Below are 18,366 nucleotides of genomic sequence, written 5' to 3'. Positions count from 1 at the left end.
TTCTTCTCTCTCAAAACCACTGGGGTATGTTTCTGTCAGCACACACACACACACACACACAAAGCACACACACAGATGCTCACACACACACACACACAAGCACACGCACACACAAAACACACACACAAAGCACACACACAGATGCTCACACACACACACACAAGCACACACGCAAACACACGCACACATACACACACACACACAAGCACACGCACACACACGCACACACACAGATGCTCACACACACACACTCACTCACGCACACACAAAACACACACACAGATGCTCACACACACACACACACACACACGCATACGCACACACACACATACAGATGAACACACACACACACACAAAACACACACACAGATGCTCACACACTCACACACGCACACACACACACACATATACAGATGAACACACACACACACATATACACGCAGAAATCCCCACCTCACGCTCTTTACATTGCTGAACATCTGCTGTCTTTAAAATGCCTCTCGTTTCCATTTAATGAACTCCAGGGGTTTAGCTGCTAGCTAGCCAGCCATGCCTAGTTTCTAAATTTCAGTGAAGTTTTGCTGGTCACATGCTGTAACTTGGCAGCACATCTTTGCAAATCACACTGAAGGGCACTCGGTCCTGTCCAAGTAAATCCCAAATAGGTTGACTGGCCGGTGCTTTGAAGCTGTTTTGCCTCTGCTCTAAAAAACCTCTCCATGTTGCTTAGCTAGCTAGCCTGCAGATGGTTCCTTGGAGACTGTAGACTGACGTAGTAATATTAGAACAGGCCAAGTTATAACATTACAATGGGTTAGCCTACTAGCTAAATACCTAATCAATTTTTATTGTGCCATGGGCTTTAAAACATAGTTTCTCAGCTAAACAAAAAACTAAATAAAATTTTTACTCCCTCTGACCTCTAAATTTTCCTAACGGTAGGCTAGTCCAAAAGGGACAGACAGTTCAAAATTGAGAGCCTCTCAGAACAACTTGTGATTTCATTTTCACAGTAATGTGTCAGTTTATTTCTTGTATTAGCACCTTTTCTGCATTGCCTGTTCATTAGTTAAATCATGTGAGTGAGTCTGCTGTGTGTTTGTGTCTATTCACCCTCCCCTCTCTGTGCCTCCCTTGCAGCTCTCTGGCGCCCCCCTGAGGAGGCCTGCCTCACACTTTGAAATCCTCTGCCCTCATTAAATTCACTTAAAACCAAAGACATGCAACATGATAACACTCCACTGAACTTCAGTAAAAATTTTTTTTGGATAATTTGCACTTTTTTCCCTATCTCTGTGACAACATTAAGTTTTACATACTGTGATAGAAATCTGTAAGCATACCCTTGAATATCTTTGGTTAAATGTGTGTTTTCATCTTTTATTCTCTGTCCAGGCTACAGAGAGCTATATTAATATATGTAGCGTCCACTACCTCCAGTGTAAGTCTCCTATCCTCTTTGGTATTGGCACATAATACAGCACCACCCGCCCCCCCTCCCCCCAACCCACCTGTACACCAACATTGTCTGGTTCCCCATTTCCACCTGCCACCGATGTTCTCTAACTCTCCTGTGAGCTCTGCCATAGAGATAGAGAGAGAGCGGCCTTACATATTATCACTTTTTCACAACTGTGAGTCGCACACACAAATGCACACACAAACTCACAGACACACGCACACACACATGCATACATCCACAAAAATAGCCACATGATAAATTCCAGCTCAAATGAATCATGCAGAGAACTGACAGTGTGATAATATCTTTGGCTGTTTGAGAAAACAGAGAAAACTGAACAATTATAATTAGGGTCTGTCCATCAATATATGCAGCAAAACAAATGGTGTATGCTGTATTATACATACACAGTGGCTAAATGTTGCATATGAGCAGGTCAAGGCTGTAAGAGTAACAGAATAAGCAGACTACTTTAAGAGACTTAAACCGCACTCGCCCTTGCCAAGTATTTCCTTCCTTCACTAGTATGACAGCACAGACCGCTAACAGGACACAGACGTTTGTGTTCCTCAGATACCTCCAAAACAGAGCGTCGCCTTCAGCCAGCATGAGCTGGCTTGTCCTTCCTTCCTCCGGTAACACAGACATCTTCTACATTACATCTGATGGCTGATGCGATCCATTTTATAGGACAGGAGCGGTGACTGAATAGTGTTCGTTTCCACTTACGGTTAGATCACACTGAGTTTATCCCGCAATGAATGCTGAGCAGAAATGTCGAACTTGAAAACATGGTAACTCACAGTCATGGTCTGTGTCCTGTCTGTGTTTCCTTGTTGCCCAGATGGCAGCACTTCTGTTGTCCTGCTGTACATTTTAATTGTATTTATTGTTTTCAATTTTAAATTATTGGTTCTTGGTTGTTCGTGTCCTTCCTTGTGGCCTGATTGTGCATTGTGCCTGCTGTGTCCGTCAGTGTTTGTCATTTAAGTTCCCTATCCCGACTAGGTGAAGGGCCTTGAGCATGTTTGCGTGTGACCTTGACCATGTTCTTTTCCATGTGTTTTGGTTTTATGTTCTTTCTGTCCTGTGTTTTGGCTCTTGGTTTGGGTCCTGCGAGGTATTTGGTTCCGTGCTTCTTCTGTTTTGTAGTCAAGTCTTGTCATACCATTTTAAGTTGTTAGTTTTTATAATCTGATGGCAATTATTAAGCTCTTGTAATGTCTTTTATCCGACTGTTCTCTGTAATGGCCTGATTAGAGTGCGGATGTAAGTGACAATACTGTTGTGATAACTCGTCAGTGACATCATGTCATAGCATTAATTTCCTTCGGACTCAGGTGCTGGATCCTTGGTTGTGTTTGGTTACGTGTGCCTCTGACCATGTTCTGTTTTCCATGTGCTTTTGGATTTTTGGATATTCCTTACTATAGTGATAAAATGGCTGCACTATACTTAAGCATTATCATAAAACATTTCTTCTGTGCTTTTTTAGGAGCCTACTCTGCTGTTGTCTGGGGTCCATGGGAGGTGAGGGTCTTGGTGGGTGACAGCGTGACTGTCCCCTGTAGATATACAGATTATGATAAGAATCAGAAATAATGGTGCAAAGGAAAAATACCACAAAGTTGTAGTGTTTTAGTGAACTGATGGCACCACCAATAACAAAAGAATGTCGATTAGATATAATCAAACAGAGAGAGTGTTCTCTGTAACTATGAAGGACCTGAGAGAGGAGGACGATGGATGGTATCAGTGTGGAATATCAATACCGCAAGTTTTCAGTGATGAACTGAGTCCAGTGCACATCAGTGTCAAAAAAGGTATTTTTCATTAATCCCTGTCATAGTGCTAATTATGACAGGATATGACTTTTGAGTTGAGAATATTAAGGCACGTAACGTGAAGCTTTTTGTAATTTCTGAAAACTTTAATATGATGCTACAGTATAATGTAAGTGCATGGTGCACAATATATATGTTGCATATGAATAATATATTAATTAATTTAATATAATTTTTTTAATACAATAAAAGCCCCCTGATGCATAATCGATTTGGAACAACAGTAGTTGTATTTTATTACATGTTATATGAATATGTGGTGTAAAAATAAAAAACATGCACCATTTTAGTGAAGTAATATTAAAATCTGGTGAGGTTCTATTTCAGAAGGAAAATAATTTTCGCTTTTTTTTTGGCTAAAGCACAATGCTGAATATACTATGATGGAATTCTGTAATCAGACCATTATATGTTTAATTTTGTATGTATTTTTTCATATTTCATTCTCAGTCCAGGCTCCAGGGTGGGAAAACCAAAGGAAACGTAACAGTCCAGTGTAAATATCACAAGTCATACGCTGACCATGTCAAATACTGGTGCAAAGAAAACTTTCTACTTCTGTGTTTCACCCTGGTGCAGACCGGGGACTCAGATACTCAGAGCCGGATCTCTATCAGAGATGATAAAGCAGAGGGAGCATTTTACATCACAATGACGGACCTCACCAAGGATGATCAGGGGTCTTATAAGTGTGGGATATCAATAAGTGGCTTTGATGAAAGTGTCCCAGTGTATGTTCAAGTGAATGAAGGTATGGAGTAAACAAAACAGTGTTAATTCCTGTATCGTTGAAAATATGTATATGGATATGAATCAGATAACAACTCCAATACTGAGTAATATGTTTCAGGTCATGGGCACAGCACAGTAAACTGTGTTAAATCAACTCTGGCAGAGTGCATATGGTGCCTATTGGACTCATTATGTGCTCTATTAGAGTATAATTAACACTGGACATTTTACTGTATGGGACTGGTTCACAACATGAGGGAAAAGATAGCCGTTTTAAAGAAGCATTTCAGACTATAGGAAACGGAGCTAATTTATTCACGCTATGGTAATCAAGTGTTTTTCTTTTCACACATTTTTTAAATTCCTCTAGGTGCGACCATACCAGATCTCTGGGGCCCGGTGAATGTAATTGGGCAAGCATCCAGCAGTAAAACAATCAGCTGTCAGTATTCTGCAGATTACACCGATAGTCTTAAATACTGGTGTAAAAAAGCTGGTGTGGATGGGTGCAGCCCTGTGGTGAACACTGAAAATAAAGAAAGAGAAGACAGAACCCAGATCAGGGATGACCCTTCCAACACACAGTTCCTGATCACCATCAGAAGCCTCACAGCACAGGACACTGGCGTGTACTATTGTGGAGTGAAGGGACATTCCTCCCTCAGTGACAGACGGGTTCCGTTGCACCTGGATGTTGAAGCAGGTAAGGGTGCTCACACTGTCATGGTCCTGTTTTCCTGTCAGTGTTTCCCCTGTTGGGCCGCCAGATGGCGGCACTTCTGTTTTGTGTCCTGCTCCCCCCCTGTTAATTGTATGATTGTTTCATTGTCTCGTTATCCCATCATTGTTCCCACCTGTGTCTTATCCCCTCCTTCTGGTTTGATTGTTTTTGAGTTCACCTGTGTCTTGTTACCCCTGTCTATTTAAGTTCTCTGTTCCCTTGACTCGGGTGCTGGTTCCTTGTGTTTGTTCCCGATATCTGTTGGTTTCAATCGTATGTACCTGCCTGTGTTTGTTCCCGATATCTGTTGGTTTCAATCGTATGTACCTGCCTGTGTTTGTTCCCGATATCTGTTGGTTTCAATCGTATGTACCTGCCTGTGTTTGTTCTGACTTGTGTTTTGTTTTCAGACCGATATTACCTACCTGCCTGTGTTGTGTTTGACCTGCCCTTGTGCTCTGTTTGACCTGCCCTTGTCCTCTACCTGCCTGTGTTCTGCCCTGCCCATGTTTGTGAGTTCCTCTTGTTTTCTGTTTTATTTAGATATTTTTTGAGTTTGTGTTATTGCCCTTCGTGGCCTTCTCTGTTCCCTACTTGTTTGCCTGTTAGTAAAGTCTTTGTTAATTTTCCCTTTTGAGTTTGTGTTTTTTTTCCCTCTGCGTTTGGGTGCCCCCTACCTGTACCGTGACAGAAGGAACCAGCCAGTGTGGGACCCAGCAGAGGTGTTTTTTTTTTTTTTGTTTTTTTTTTTTTTGTTCGTTGTTTGTGTTTGTTTATCATGCCACCGGGGTGGTGGAGTGACCCGGAGGACTCGCCACCCAGCGACTGGGAGTCCTCGCCCTTGAGCTTCCCAGTGCCCGGGGCGGGCGGTCACGGAGGCGCCGTGGTCGGGCTGCCTCCGGTCGGCCAGACCTCCAGCTGCCCAGCCAGCGGTTCCGCCTGGTCATTCGAAGGACTCGACTGGCGAGCTTTCCAGGGCCCGGCCCGCGGGGTCCCGCCGGTCCCGTCCAGCTGCCCAGCCTGGTTCCTCGGCTGGGGTCCGTGTTCCTGTCTCCTGCCCAGCCGGGTTCCTACAGCTGGGGTCTGTGTTCTGTCCCCTGCCCAGCCCAGACGGCAGGGGCCTCGGCCTGCTCCACCCCAGGTCCAGGAGGGGGCCTGTCATCCGGCCTGCCTCTCGTCCCCAAGTCCGGAGGGGCCTTCACGGCCTGCTCTGTCCCAAGTCCCGGAGGGGCCTTCACGGCCTGCTCTGTCCCAAGTCCGGAGGGCTTCACGCCTGCTCTGCCCAGTCCGGAGTGGCCTTCACGGCCTGCTCTGCCTCAAGTCCCGGAGTGGCCTTCACGGCCTGCTCTGCCTCAAGTCCCGGAGCGGCCTTCACGGCCTGCTCTGCCTCAAGTCCCGGAGCGGCCTTCACGGCCTGCTCTCCCTCAAGTCCCGGAGGGGCCTTCACGGCCTGCCCTGCCTCAAGTCCTGGAGCGGCCTTCACGGCCTGCTCTGCCTCAAGTCCCGGAGCGGCCTTCACGGCTTGCTCTGCCTCAAGTCTCGGAGCGGCCTTCACGGTCTGCTCTGCCTCAAGTCCCGGAGCGGCCTTCACGGCCTGCTCTGCCTCAAGTCCCGGAGCGGCCTTCACGGCCTGCTCTGCCTCAAGTCCCGGAGAGGCTCCCAGAGCCACCTGGAGCCCCGGAGAGGCTCCCAGATCCGCCTGGAGCCCCGGAGAGGCTCCCAGATCCGCCTCGAGCCCCGGAGAGGCTCCCAGATCCGCCTCGAGCCCCGGAGAGGCCCCCAGAGCCGACTCGAGCCCGGAGAGGCCCCAGAGCCACCTCGAGCCCGGAGAGGCCCCAGAGCCGCCTCGAGCCCCGGAGAGGCCCCGGCCGCCTCGAGCCCCGGAGGCCCCGCCTGCTCAGACCCTTCCGCGGAGGCCGCCTGCTACACCCAAGTTTCGGGCTTTACTTGCGCCTCGAGCCCCGGGGGGGCCTCCGGAGCCGCCTCAAGCCCCAGGGGGGCCTCCACAGTCGCCTCGAGTCCCGGGGGGGCCTCCGGAGCCGTCCAGAGCTCCGGAGAGGCCTCCGGAGCCATCCAGAGCCCCGGAGAGGACAACGGTTCCATCTGTTGTCCCGCAGGGTCCGCCGCAGACTGCTCTGGCCGCCCCGCAGGCTAAGCCACCTGCCTTGCCCCCTGGCGTTCGTGCTCCCCCTGGCGTTCGTGCTCCCCCTGGCGTTCGTGCTCCCCCTGGCGTTCGTGCTCCCCCTGGCGTTCGTGCTTCCCCTGGCGTTCGTGCTTCCCCTGGCGTTCGTTCTCCCCCTAGCGTTCGTGCTCCCCCTAGTGTTCTCGCGCCCCCCAGTGTCCGTTCTTCCCCTAGTGTTCTTGCTCTCCCTAGTGTCCACACCTTGCCCCCTGGCGTTCGTGCTCCCCTGGTGTTCGTGCTCCCCTGGCGTTCGTGCTCCCCCTAGTGTCCGTTCTTTCCCTAGTGTTCTCGCTCCCCCTAGTGTCCACACCTTGCCCCCTGGCGTTTGTGCTTCCCCTGGCGTTCGTGCTTCCCCTGGCGTTCGTGCTTCCCCTGGCGTTCGTGCTCCCCCTGGCATTCGTGCTTCCCCTAGTGTTCTCACGCCCCCAGTGTCCGTTTTCCCCCCTAGTGTTCTCGCTCCCCTAGTGTTCGCCCTCCCCCAGTGTCCGTCCTCCCCCAGAGTCCGCACTCCACCTAATGTTCCCACGCCACCCAGTGTTCCCAACCGTGTGTCTGTGTGTTCCCCACCCCCGTGTCCATTTGTCTGCCTGCCTGTTTGTCTGCCTGTCTGCCCACCTGTTTGTCAGCCAGTATGTTAGCCTGTCTGTCTGCTCCCCAGGCCGTCAGCTCGACGGCCAATGTGTTCTCCCGCCTGTCTGCCTGTCTGTCGATGTGTCAGTCTGCGTGTTTCTTGTCATGTCTCCCCGTGTGTCAGGTTGTGTGTCAGAGTTCACCTCTCTCCTTCCCTCTCTGTCTGTCCCTTAGCATGTCAATAGGTCTTGCCGTGTGTCTCCCCGCCTGCTTGTCCCTTTGTCTGTCCTTGTAGGTCTCCCCGTGTTCCTGTCTGAGTCCTGTTCCCCGTCCGAGTCCAGTCCCGAGTCCTGTTCCCCGTCCGAGTCCAGTCCCGAGTCCTGTTCCCCCATCCGAGTCCAGTCCGAGTCCTGTTCCCCGTCCGAGTCCAGTCCCGAGTCCTGTTCCCCGTCCGAGTCAGTCCCGAGTCCTGTTCCCCGTCCGAGTCCAGTCCGAGTCCTGTTCCCCGTCCGAGTCAGTCCCGAGTCCTGTTCCCCGTCCGAGTCCAGTCCCGAGTCCTGTTCCCCGTCCGAGTCCAGTCCGAGTCCTGTTCCCCGTCCGAGTCCAGTCCGAGTCCTGTTCCCCCGTCCGAGTCCAGTCCCGGTCCTGCGTCCCGTTCCAGTCCTGAGTCCCGTCCTGTTCCTGTCCAGTCCTGTTTCTGCTTTGAGTCCTGTTTCCAGTCCTAAATTTAAACATCAACGTAACCAGCAGCACAGAATGATGACCCTAAACAAAGCTCTCTCCATTTATGACTGCTGCACATGAACATGCTGACATGACAGAGCGTGTCTCTGTCAGAGAGTCTGTCTCTCCTGAGGAAAAGTGCCTCACTCTCATTGGTTGCCTGTTATTTCCTCCCTGATAGGGGAGCTTCATCCCCGCTGCCCACTCTCGCCATTTCCGCCAGAGCTCTTCTGCTGCTCTGCTGTGTGGCCGCTGGTGTCGCATGGAAGTTCAAACGTGAGTTAATCCTTATCGGAAAGCAGCTGTCTATTTTCAACGTGGAAAGCACCTGTGACTGCTTCCCCTTTGTGGCGGCAGCGCTGTTCTTGATGGCTCTTTGAAGCATGGCTTCACTGCAGGGGAGTTTAGACTCAGGATGCATGAAGTTAGGGCTTGCTGTTTGCTACAGACCTTTTTCGACTCTTTGTAGAAGGTTCACTTCTTCGGACTCCATCTTGGATGGATGATTTATTGTGAATACCAAGTCATCCCATGTATAAATGTTGTATCCTTGGATACCACACTTTTGTGAATACAGTTGAGGCCAAAAGTTTACATACACCTAGGTAATTAGACATTCAAACTCACAACTTTTCACAACTCCACACATTTCATGTTACCATACCATTTCCGGTGATAAGTCAATTAGGGTATCTACTTTATTTCCTAAGAGGAAATTTCAAAAATTTCAAAATAATTTCAAATAATTTCTAAATAATAGCTAAGAGACAGATTTATTAAAGCTTTTATGTACTATATCAGATTTTCAGTGGGTCAAAAGTTTACATACACTTTGTTAGCATTTGGTGGCATTGCCTTTTAATGGCTTAACTTGAAACAAACGTTTGGGGTAGCCTTCCACAAGGTTCTCACAATACTTTGCCAGATTTTTTGCCCATTTCTTCTCACAGAACTGGTGTAACTCAGTCAGGTTATAATTTGTCTAGTTTGTATTTATGCGTGACAGGAAATTAGGTTTTTCACAGTATGTCAGAAGCTGAATGTGTGGGAGAGAGTAACCGAAACTAGATTCGAATAAATAAATACAATTTCTATGTATGGAGAGCTTTTAAACCACAATCCGATGACTCACCATTTCCAAACATTGAACACAGCACGATCTCACACTCTGTTTGCGTTCATATTCTTACAGTTTACCTTCACTGAACACATTGCAGAACATATAAAAAATGCTATTATTCATTGACTTGGCAAATACAAAATATGGTATGACACATATAGCGTATAAAGGCCTTAAGTCAGTCAACATGTCTAGACAAATAAATGATAATGTCTTTTCTTTCCTCGCAAACACCATAGATGAGTTAATTGTGGTAATTGCATAATTTGACTACAACAACAAAACCCAATAAAACTATTGTTTTGGTTATTATATTGATATACAATGGTACATTTTCGTGAAAACATGTAAAATCTATGAATAATTATATGTGGGGGGGAAACTATTTGATGATTAATATAAATCTTTCTTCAGACTTCCTGTATGCTGGTTTTGCCAACTGGACACAATGCTTGGCTTTGCTCTACAGCTGCTTCTTGTGAAACAGTCCTGGGCTTTACATTGAAGGCCTGAGTTGGGCTAAAACAGATTGGCCGCATCTGAATCAGCACACTTGCCTACTATTGAGAACACAAGTCGCATACAAATAGTATACAAGTTTTATACTCAATAGTAGGAAAGTGTGCTGATTTTTCACGTGGACATGGAGCACACTGACTGTCATGGAGTGTTGGGGCGAAGGGTCCCTGGATAACTTTCTCACTTCACTGGCAACCAGGAATCCTGGAACAGACCTGGAATCAGTGGTTCTAATGGAACAAACGTTCTGATTTGGAGCAGCTTGTATGTTTAATGTAGAATGCTAGTGCAGAGATGGGAATCCTGAATCACCTCTTTTTGATAGAGGCTTGAATGAATGTGGAGATATAACTCTTAATGGTGGGGGTGGGGGGCTCAATCCTGCCACCGACCGTTGAGGAACGGCCAATCATGTGTGACATCATTACTGAATAACAGTCTTGGGAGGAATTACTGAACAAACTTGGGGATAATGAAGTAGCGATAGGCTGTACATCATTGAATGTTTTCACTTTTCACATATAAACCAGAGCAGAGCTTCACCAATCACAAAGTAACTTGCTCACAACAAATAGAACAACGCTGATGGTGATTGGTGGCTACTTGTTGAAATCCTTGCAGGGTGAGCTGGGTCATGATCCCTATTTTATTATCCAGAAAACACTGTAAGACATTTTGGGTCTAAACCAAGGATTACTTGTGATGTCATCATAAATTCCATGGACATGTTCCGTCTTTGAAAGGATTTGCTTGATCCAAAGGATGATATTTGTTCAAGCCACTTCCTATCTCATTTTCCTCCATACCCAGCTGTCTAACCATGAGTGGCTGGGTTGCACGAGTGCCCTTCTACTGCTGATGCTCCTCAGTTCATTTGGGGCCATTTCTTTAATAATGAGGAAAACTGTCTGGCATTCATTAATGGAAACTAATGAAGACTACAGGACAATGCTACGAAACCTGCCAGTCAACACACACGTAAATTCAAAATAGAAATCAGTCATTGCTGAAGAGCTTAAGGATTAATGTGTACAAATTTGTGCAAAATGCCACACATATGACACAAGAATCTAAAAAAAAACAGATTGCTTTCTCTGAGGTTTTTAGGGATAAATTAAGAGTTATAGAGCTAACAAAATGTTTTAATAATGTCATACAACTAAACAGACAAAGGAATGTTGGGAAACTCTGGGGGAGGCTATATGACTAATTGTATTTTCAGCAGTGATCAAAAACACCCTCGAATCATGATCGTTAGAAAAAAATCTTGAAAATACTTTTTTTCCTTTTGGTGGGAAATACATTCAAGAAGAATATTCATTTAAAAAAATGAGTACATTTTCAAATGCTTTGTGACTACCATGTGTAATTGTTATACACACACTAGCCAATAAAGGAAAACTGGGCCTGTATTCATAAAGAATGTCAGGGTAGGTGTGATGATATACTGTAGGATCAGTTTGGCCTTTTAGCTCATAATGGATGAGGTCAGGATACTGAAAGGGGAAAACTGACCCTGGATCAGCTCTCCTGCTGTGATGTGCTTTGTGAATACAGGCCCAGGGCTGCCTCCTAAGACCAAATCAATTCATGTTTGTCCCCTGTGGGGGACATGAGTCTCTAGTCATAATCTCAAGAAGCATATATGCTACTATGATGAAATCTACAGTATGCTAAAATGACTAATCAATAAAAAATATATATATTTGAGAGTATTTTCAGACACTCGCATTATGCCAAATATACTATATATATATATATATATATATATATATATATATTGTAGCAGAACCAGGGGTGTGGGGTTTCCACGTCACAAGTTGAATAACTAAAACACACAAACAAAGTATAATTAAACGAGAAAAGTTTATTGGGGGAGACTCACAAAGGGGAAGAGGGGAAATCAGGCAACCAGTCCAATTCCACAATCCGTATCCGTATTCCAAAGTCCAAATCAAGCCGGGTTCTCAAACAAAAGGAGTCGATACACAAGCGGGTAGTCAGGCAGTCCAGGTCACAACAGTAATTCAATCAGATATTTCGATCCTCTCTCTCTCCTCACCAAACGCGTTTCCCTCACGGTACTTTGCAATTACCTCATGTTTCGGCTCTCGCTTTAAAGTGACTTGAAAGAATTGAGGAAATGTTGGGTAGCATTGCTTTGGAATACATCTTATGTAATTTCGGTGAGGCAAGATAGCCTATATTGTTTGTAGTACCGTAACTTGGCGTCATTTTGATATCGATACTTTTAATGGCAGGCCTGGATTTTGGCAGTCTGAATGAATGAGTTATAGACGGGTATGTCTTGTATGTGTGATAACTTGGCATTATTGTACGTTGAAAACGTGTTTTTTATGAGATATGATAGACATGGTGCATCAGGATGTATTGGCGCAATATGGTGTGCCCAACACCCTATATGTGACTTTAAAAATAATGTTTCTGTTCAACACGAATTGGCGTCAGCCACACAAAACAAGGGAAGTGGTGGTCATCCAAACATCTTGCATCACCAGCCATAGCTGGAAGGTGAAATAGGCCTCTATGTTTAAATAACTGGTCTAGGAAGTGTAAGTACACTGGACCCCTGAGAGAATTTTGTATGTGTGTTTGCTTGATATTACATTCTAAGAATGACCCATCAATCTGCAATCTGAGTCAAGAAGAATGTGCTTTTCCATGTGATGAACTGACCAATCGTTGTCCTGAATATTAATTGAATATTACTTACGTTTTGTGAAAATGTGACAATTTATAATGAACCACTGTGTAAAATTAATACTTCCCTTTGTCTCATCAGTGCCAGCCAACAGGAAGTATGAGTTGAAGGGGTGATGTCAGGAAATGTCATTGCTCTACTGTTGCACAGCTAACAGAATGTTTTCATTTAGCTCCTGTATATAGCATCCTGCTGTTTTCTTGTGTGTGTGTGTGTGTGTGTGTGTGTGTGTTTGTGTGTGTAGAAAATCGAAGAGAGCGAGAGAGAGAGAGAAAAGAGAGAGAGAGCTTGTATTAGTAAATTATGAGAAACACTCACTTGCAAGGACAGAGCATCAGTGTTGGCCAAGATTATAGTGATGATGATGATGATAGTGCTGGATAGGGCATGATGAAACCTGTGTGCAAATAATTCCATAAATACTTAAAATTCTTAGCATAGCAACACAAAGTGTCACAGGTAGAAAAACTGACTGGTGGAAGTACAAGATGAATACCCGATAAAACATCTGTACAATCAAAATATTTGACTGTGTTGCAAAAGAGCTATACTTCATTATACGATTGGAAGATTAAAAGACATACTTATAATAAAAATTTTTTATATGACTTTTCTCAGGACTCAAAGTGCTTTTTAAAGTGATAAGGGGGAATTCCAATGTGAAGCGGCCACCTGGGTGATTCACGGCAACCATTTTGGCCCAAACGCTCACCACACCTCAGCTGAGGTGGAGAAGGAGAAATGATATACCCCTATTTTTGGGAATCCTATAATTCATTCACACCTGTTGCATCATTCCACATCAAATGATAGATGTCTAACATTTTTATTTCAACGCTTGCAGATCACAATAAGATAATGTATATTTAGTGACAGAATATGAAAGTATAGTTTCACGTCGTCTTCCTCTTCGACTGTGGGATCGTAGGGGTGACTCACCATGAAATAACGGTTAACAACTGAGAATGTCAAACACAACTAAATTACCATTGCAGTGTTAATGGAGCCATTTTGATCATCATTGCATCATTTGATCCAATTTGATCATCTCTGGCTGATATCATTCCAGTATTATCATGTATATTAGAACAGAAGCACAAATATTGTACTAAGGGTCGGCCTGACGGATAAATTTAAAAACATTTAATGTCATCGTCTGCTCTGAATTACTTAATTAGTTAAAGTAATAATCTCAAAGATTTTCATTAAAATAAATGCCTGTTTGGTCACTATCTATGTGAATTAGGTAACACAATGGTGATTGAGCCTATTATTATATTAATTTACATTATTATTATTATTATTATTATAATTTATGATTAAAGAACTGGGTGTTGTGGCGACATTCCCGGAAAAAATCACAAGCGGCGCATTTTGCACGTTTTCCATCACCCATCAGTGGTTGGTCTGCCAGAGATTGTAAAGGAGCTAACGCAACAGGCTCGTTTCAACTCACTTGTTGTGAGCAATGTACTGTTTTTCCAGTGTCTGCTAACGTTCAATAAAGAAGGAAGGGGGATTTTGGAACCCTAAAAGGTTTTGTGTAACATGAGAGGTCATATTGTTTGTTGATGTAGATTTCGTATTACATTTGATGACAATATAACGTTCTAAATTCATAGCCTAGCTATTTGCACAGTAACGCTAGCTACTGGACCATGTCAAGAAAGGTAACATTAGTTTAGACAAAGTTGCACAAGTAGCCATCTCTCATATTAGGTAACTTTGCGTTAGCTAACAATTAGAAAAATGCTAAATGCTACCGACTGGTACCGACCTCGCAAAACCGGCTCAAATATAAAATCAAAAAATAAGCTACCCTCAGATACCTTGACTGTCCATCTGTGAAAGATTTAAAAAAAAAAAAAAAAAAAGGGGGGGGGTTGTGTATGTAAGCATATATGATTTCCCCCCAAAAAGACACAAGTAGGGGGGAGGGTGGAGACACACAAGGGGGGTGTCAAACTGACTAACACATTTCAGAGCACATAAAACAGACTTACAGCTGCAGGGACAGAGCACAGAAGGACCAGGACAAAACACACCAAAACAGAAGCAAAGGAGAGAAACAGAAACTTAACATCAAAAAAAAAAAATTTTTTTAAGTTCCAGATAACTTGGGGATATCTGGGGGGAGGGTTCTGCTTGTATAGTGTGCTGTGAAATCCTTTTCCGGGGTTTCTGCTCTCCCTAGGACTTTTATTATCCCACCCCCAAGAAGGCCGGGGCAAAGAAGTCAGGGATGAGATCCACAGTCCTCGGGTCTCCTTTTTTGGGGACCTGCGCCCTGGGGGGGTGGTGTCTCCACCTGAAATCCCCTCTTTGTTACCTTCCCTGGAGACATACTAAGAACAGGACCGACACCGAGCTGGGGACGTGAGTTCCTCTATATAATGTTCGGGGGTTTTTCATTTTGGTTGCTATGGTGTCGTTTAGTGTCTTACTTTTGATTAATTTGTTTGGTTGACTGTTAATCTGCTGGCAAAAAAAAAAATGTACATTCATTTATATAGGCTGTTGAGATTTTTTGTGCAGGTGTGAAACTGTTTGGGAGTTAATTTGGTTTTTCAGTTATAAAAAAAAGCCAATGTTTAAAAAGATATTGTTTTTTAAACATTAAAGGACATGAATTTTATGGGTTCTTTTCCGGGAAAACCTTGGTAAAATTCATCTTTAAAAGAAGTTTCATGTCACGGTTGAGGAGGGTGGGGCGGGTGGGACCAGGGGACTAAAGTTAACCCTGGGGGATAACCACCAAACCCCTGAAACGATAGAAAGGAAGGGGGAAAAAACCCAAAAATAAAAAAGCCGGTAATTGCTCTCCACTCCTGAAACTTCCAGCGGGCTCAGAAAACTAAAAGAAATGAAAACCGCCCAGCGTAGCTGCCCAAAAAAAAAACCCCACTAGAAAAACAGAGTGGGGTCACTTACAAAAGAAAAAGGATATTCGCAGCCTGGGGTAAAAAACAAAAAACTAAAGAGACGAGGCAAAATTTCCTCCACAGCGCAGAGATACCAACTCGAGAAGAAACAACGGTGCTCAAATCAGGCAGATAGGATCAACAGGTAATTCTGCCGATTCTCACACCCTACACACTAAGAGTCTGACAAACAATGAGTCTGCGCTGAACCCAGAAATCAGGGGCTACATATAGGCCTCCTACCTGACCCTCATCAGGGACAATTAGCTCAGACAAATACCTGTGAGGTGCTATACCTCACCATAGTACCACTACATGCCCCTCGTCAGGTCAATTAACCCGCAGAAATCAGAGAGAGAGTGCCACCACCTCTCAATTGAGGCATTGACAAAATTTGTAGAAACTGTTTGATCCTTGAGTTTCTTCTATAATGTTTAATCTAAAATTGCCAATAATGTGCAGGAATTGTAATGAGTGCCTAAAGGGTTAAGATATTTCAAATAAAGTATTTATCCCTGGTCTGATTTATGATTTGCCTAGATAAAGGCTATTATTAAATTAGACCAGATTAAATTTGATTACAGTCAATTTGACTCAATCAGACAGAAATATTTATCTCACTGTATAATGATAAGAGTGTATTAGATTTCAGTGAATTTGGCTGTATGCGATTAAAGTTATGTATATCACATGTGAGAGGACCAGATTATATTAGATTACAGTAGAAATGACTGTATGATTTTTTTGATGTAAGGTCACAAATATGTGATTAGATGGTGTACCTGAACATTCTAATACTGATGTAACAAACACTACTGGGATTGAAGGCAATGTTCTAGAACACTGACTTATTATTTGAAGAAAAAGGAAAAAAAACATTCCAAAATACCTACTCTTTAAAGTGTCAAAGCGATTTGTCTGACCAGGGAAATGACTGTGTCCTTCTCAGGACTACCTACGGCGGTTTGGCTACATGAATGTTCAGCACCGCAGTGGCCTGGAGCCATCCATGTCCATGTCCAAGGCTCTGAAGATGCTGCAGCGGCAGTTTGGCCTGGAAGAGACGGAGAACTGGACCAGCCCACAGTCACCGCCATGAAACAGCCCCGCTGTGGAGTCCCCCGAGCATCCACAACTATCAGACGTTCGCGGGTGACCTCAAATGGGACCACAACGACATCACTTACAGGTACTGGGGGTATGGGACGGCAGAGGAAGGGCTGTCCAATCACATACAGGATCTGTTCCCTGGTCCATCAGTGACTCTACTGATGTTGTGCTACTGGGCAAATTGATGTTCCATTCTCCCATTAATCCCTTTGATCGATCCTGTATCATCTACAGATCCTATTTTGCAGTGGTTCCATGCTATAGTTCAGGAGGGGTTGAGGGAGTCTGTTAGAAGGTAGATGCACTGTGACACAAGTTTAGGAATTACTTATTCGATCTCTCCCAGAATAACTGGACACTGTGTGCTTGTTCAGAAATGGTCCATTCCAGGTTAACTGAACGTTGTCTATGGTTGCGCCCCAGGGATCTTGAACTATTCTCCGGACATGGAAGCCTCCGTGATCGATGATGCTTTTGCGCGAGCGTTCAAGGTGTGGAGTGAGGTCACCCCACTGACGTTCACCCGCCTCTATGACGGGACCGCTGACATCATGGTTGTCCTTCGGGAGAGCAGGTGAGCCCAAGACCAGGTGTTAAGGGGCTGCCCAAATGGACCTGATTAACAGCTGCCTATACCTGCTGTTCCAGGGCCAGCTTTTAAGTTTGAGGTTAAATTACGACTTTGCCAAATCATTCTGGACATCAGGGTTGAGTTTCAAAACCATTTCAGTGCAGTCAGCTGAGTTAAGCAAAATTCTAGTTCAATGCCCAAACAAGCTGAGTGCGCATAGTTTATACTGAGGCTACATCACAGTCCTGAATGCGCCCAACCAATCAGCAGCCCACCTTAGACAATATTCCGTGAGTTACAGTTCACAAACTGAATTTCAATTAATTTCCTGAATTGACTGTATAGAACTGAAATGGAACTGAAACTCCAACCCTGCTGAATACTGACCGTAGATCAGCCCCCTGTCTGAGAAAGAGACAGAAACAGTTTTAATTTTGAACCTCCGGGGAGGTTCAAAAAACTTCATGTATGTGCAGTGCATGATGGGAATTAACACAGCAGGCAAAGGATGGGAGCGACGTGCGATTTCGGTTTTGTTCCAGATCACGGAGATCCCTACCCATTTGACGGCAAGACGGCCTGCTGGCCACGCCTCTCCCCAGGGGGGGGATCAGGGCGACGCCCACTTTGACGACGATGAGTTCTGGACCCTTGGGAAAGGACTGGGTGAGGAAGCATCATGAATACTGCTCCTGATACACTCATCGCACTGTCCTTAACAAGCAATGTGCATCTTTATTTACGCTCTCTTATATTTAATTATGACATGCCAGTTAGTGAGTTCACATGCGTCCATGTGAACTAGCTGGTTACCAGTCTCATATGTGGATATAGCTGAATTAGAATATTGAGAACATACAAAGCCGGACTCATCACAAATCATCATCACGTGACTCTGGTGGATCCACAAGCATGGCCCTCATGATTGAGCAACTTTGCAAATGTTTCTTGGTGATGACCCAATATTAGAATCCATTCCAATGTAAATGTTTTTCACTTTTGGGGCAATTTTAAAAACATTTTAGAACATTTATTTTTTCTGAAAAAAACATCTTTCACAGGACAAATGTGAACCTACTGGTTTACTAAAACAGTTATTATACATTTTAAGTTAACGTGTCTGACAGAATCTGCTGAAACTTATTTATGAAAAAGTTGAATCCTGTTTA

The 18,366-nt window shown here is 44.6% G+C and overlaps 2 protein-coding genes across 4 annotated transcripts in view; both read left to right on the top strand.

The window, feature by feature from the left end:
- LOC135234927 (matrix metalloproteinase-9-like) overlaps positions 1–18,366 on the top strand; it is a 91,929-nt gene that overhangs the window by 43,340 nt on the left and 30,223 nt on the right. Inside the window, exons 10-11 of one of the 3 annotated variants that reach the window (XM_064300052.1) lie at positions 8,416–8,510; positions 9,769–9,936. In XM_064300052.1, the coding sequence (XP_064156122.1) occupies positions 8,416–8,510; positions 9,769–9,836 (163 nt within the window). In that variant the 3' untranslated portion in view covers positions 9,837–9,936. Of the gene's footprint in view, positions 1–8,415; positions 8,511–9,768; positions 9,937–18,366 lie in introns of those variants that run through there. The other 2 variants (XM_064300046.1, XM_064300049.1) reach the window with 2 other exon arrangements.
- Positions 2,941–18,366, top strand: part of LOC135234926 (polymeric immunoglobulin receptor-like) — a 109,536-nt gene continuing 94,110 nt past the window's right edge. The window contains exon 1 of the mRNA XM_064300044.1: positions 2,941–3,285. Within this exon, the coding sequence (XP_064156114.1) occupies positions 3,135–3,285 (151 nt within the window). The 5' untranslated portion in view covers positions 2,941–3,134. The remainder of the gene's footprint in view (positions 3,286–18,366) is intronic.

This window comes from Anguilla rostrata, chromosome 11 (genome assembly GCF_018555375.3).
Source record: "Anguilla rostrata isolate EN2019 chromosome 11, ASM1855537v3, whole genome shotgun sequence".
NCBI classification, from domain to species: Eukaryota; Metazoa; Chordata; class Actinopteri; order Anguilliformes; family Anguillidae; genus Anguilla; species Anguilla rostrata.
This window is presented reverse-complemented; position numbering and strand designations above follow the sequence as displayed.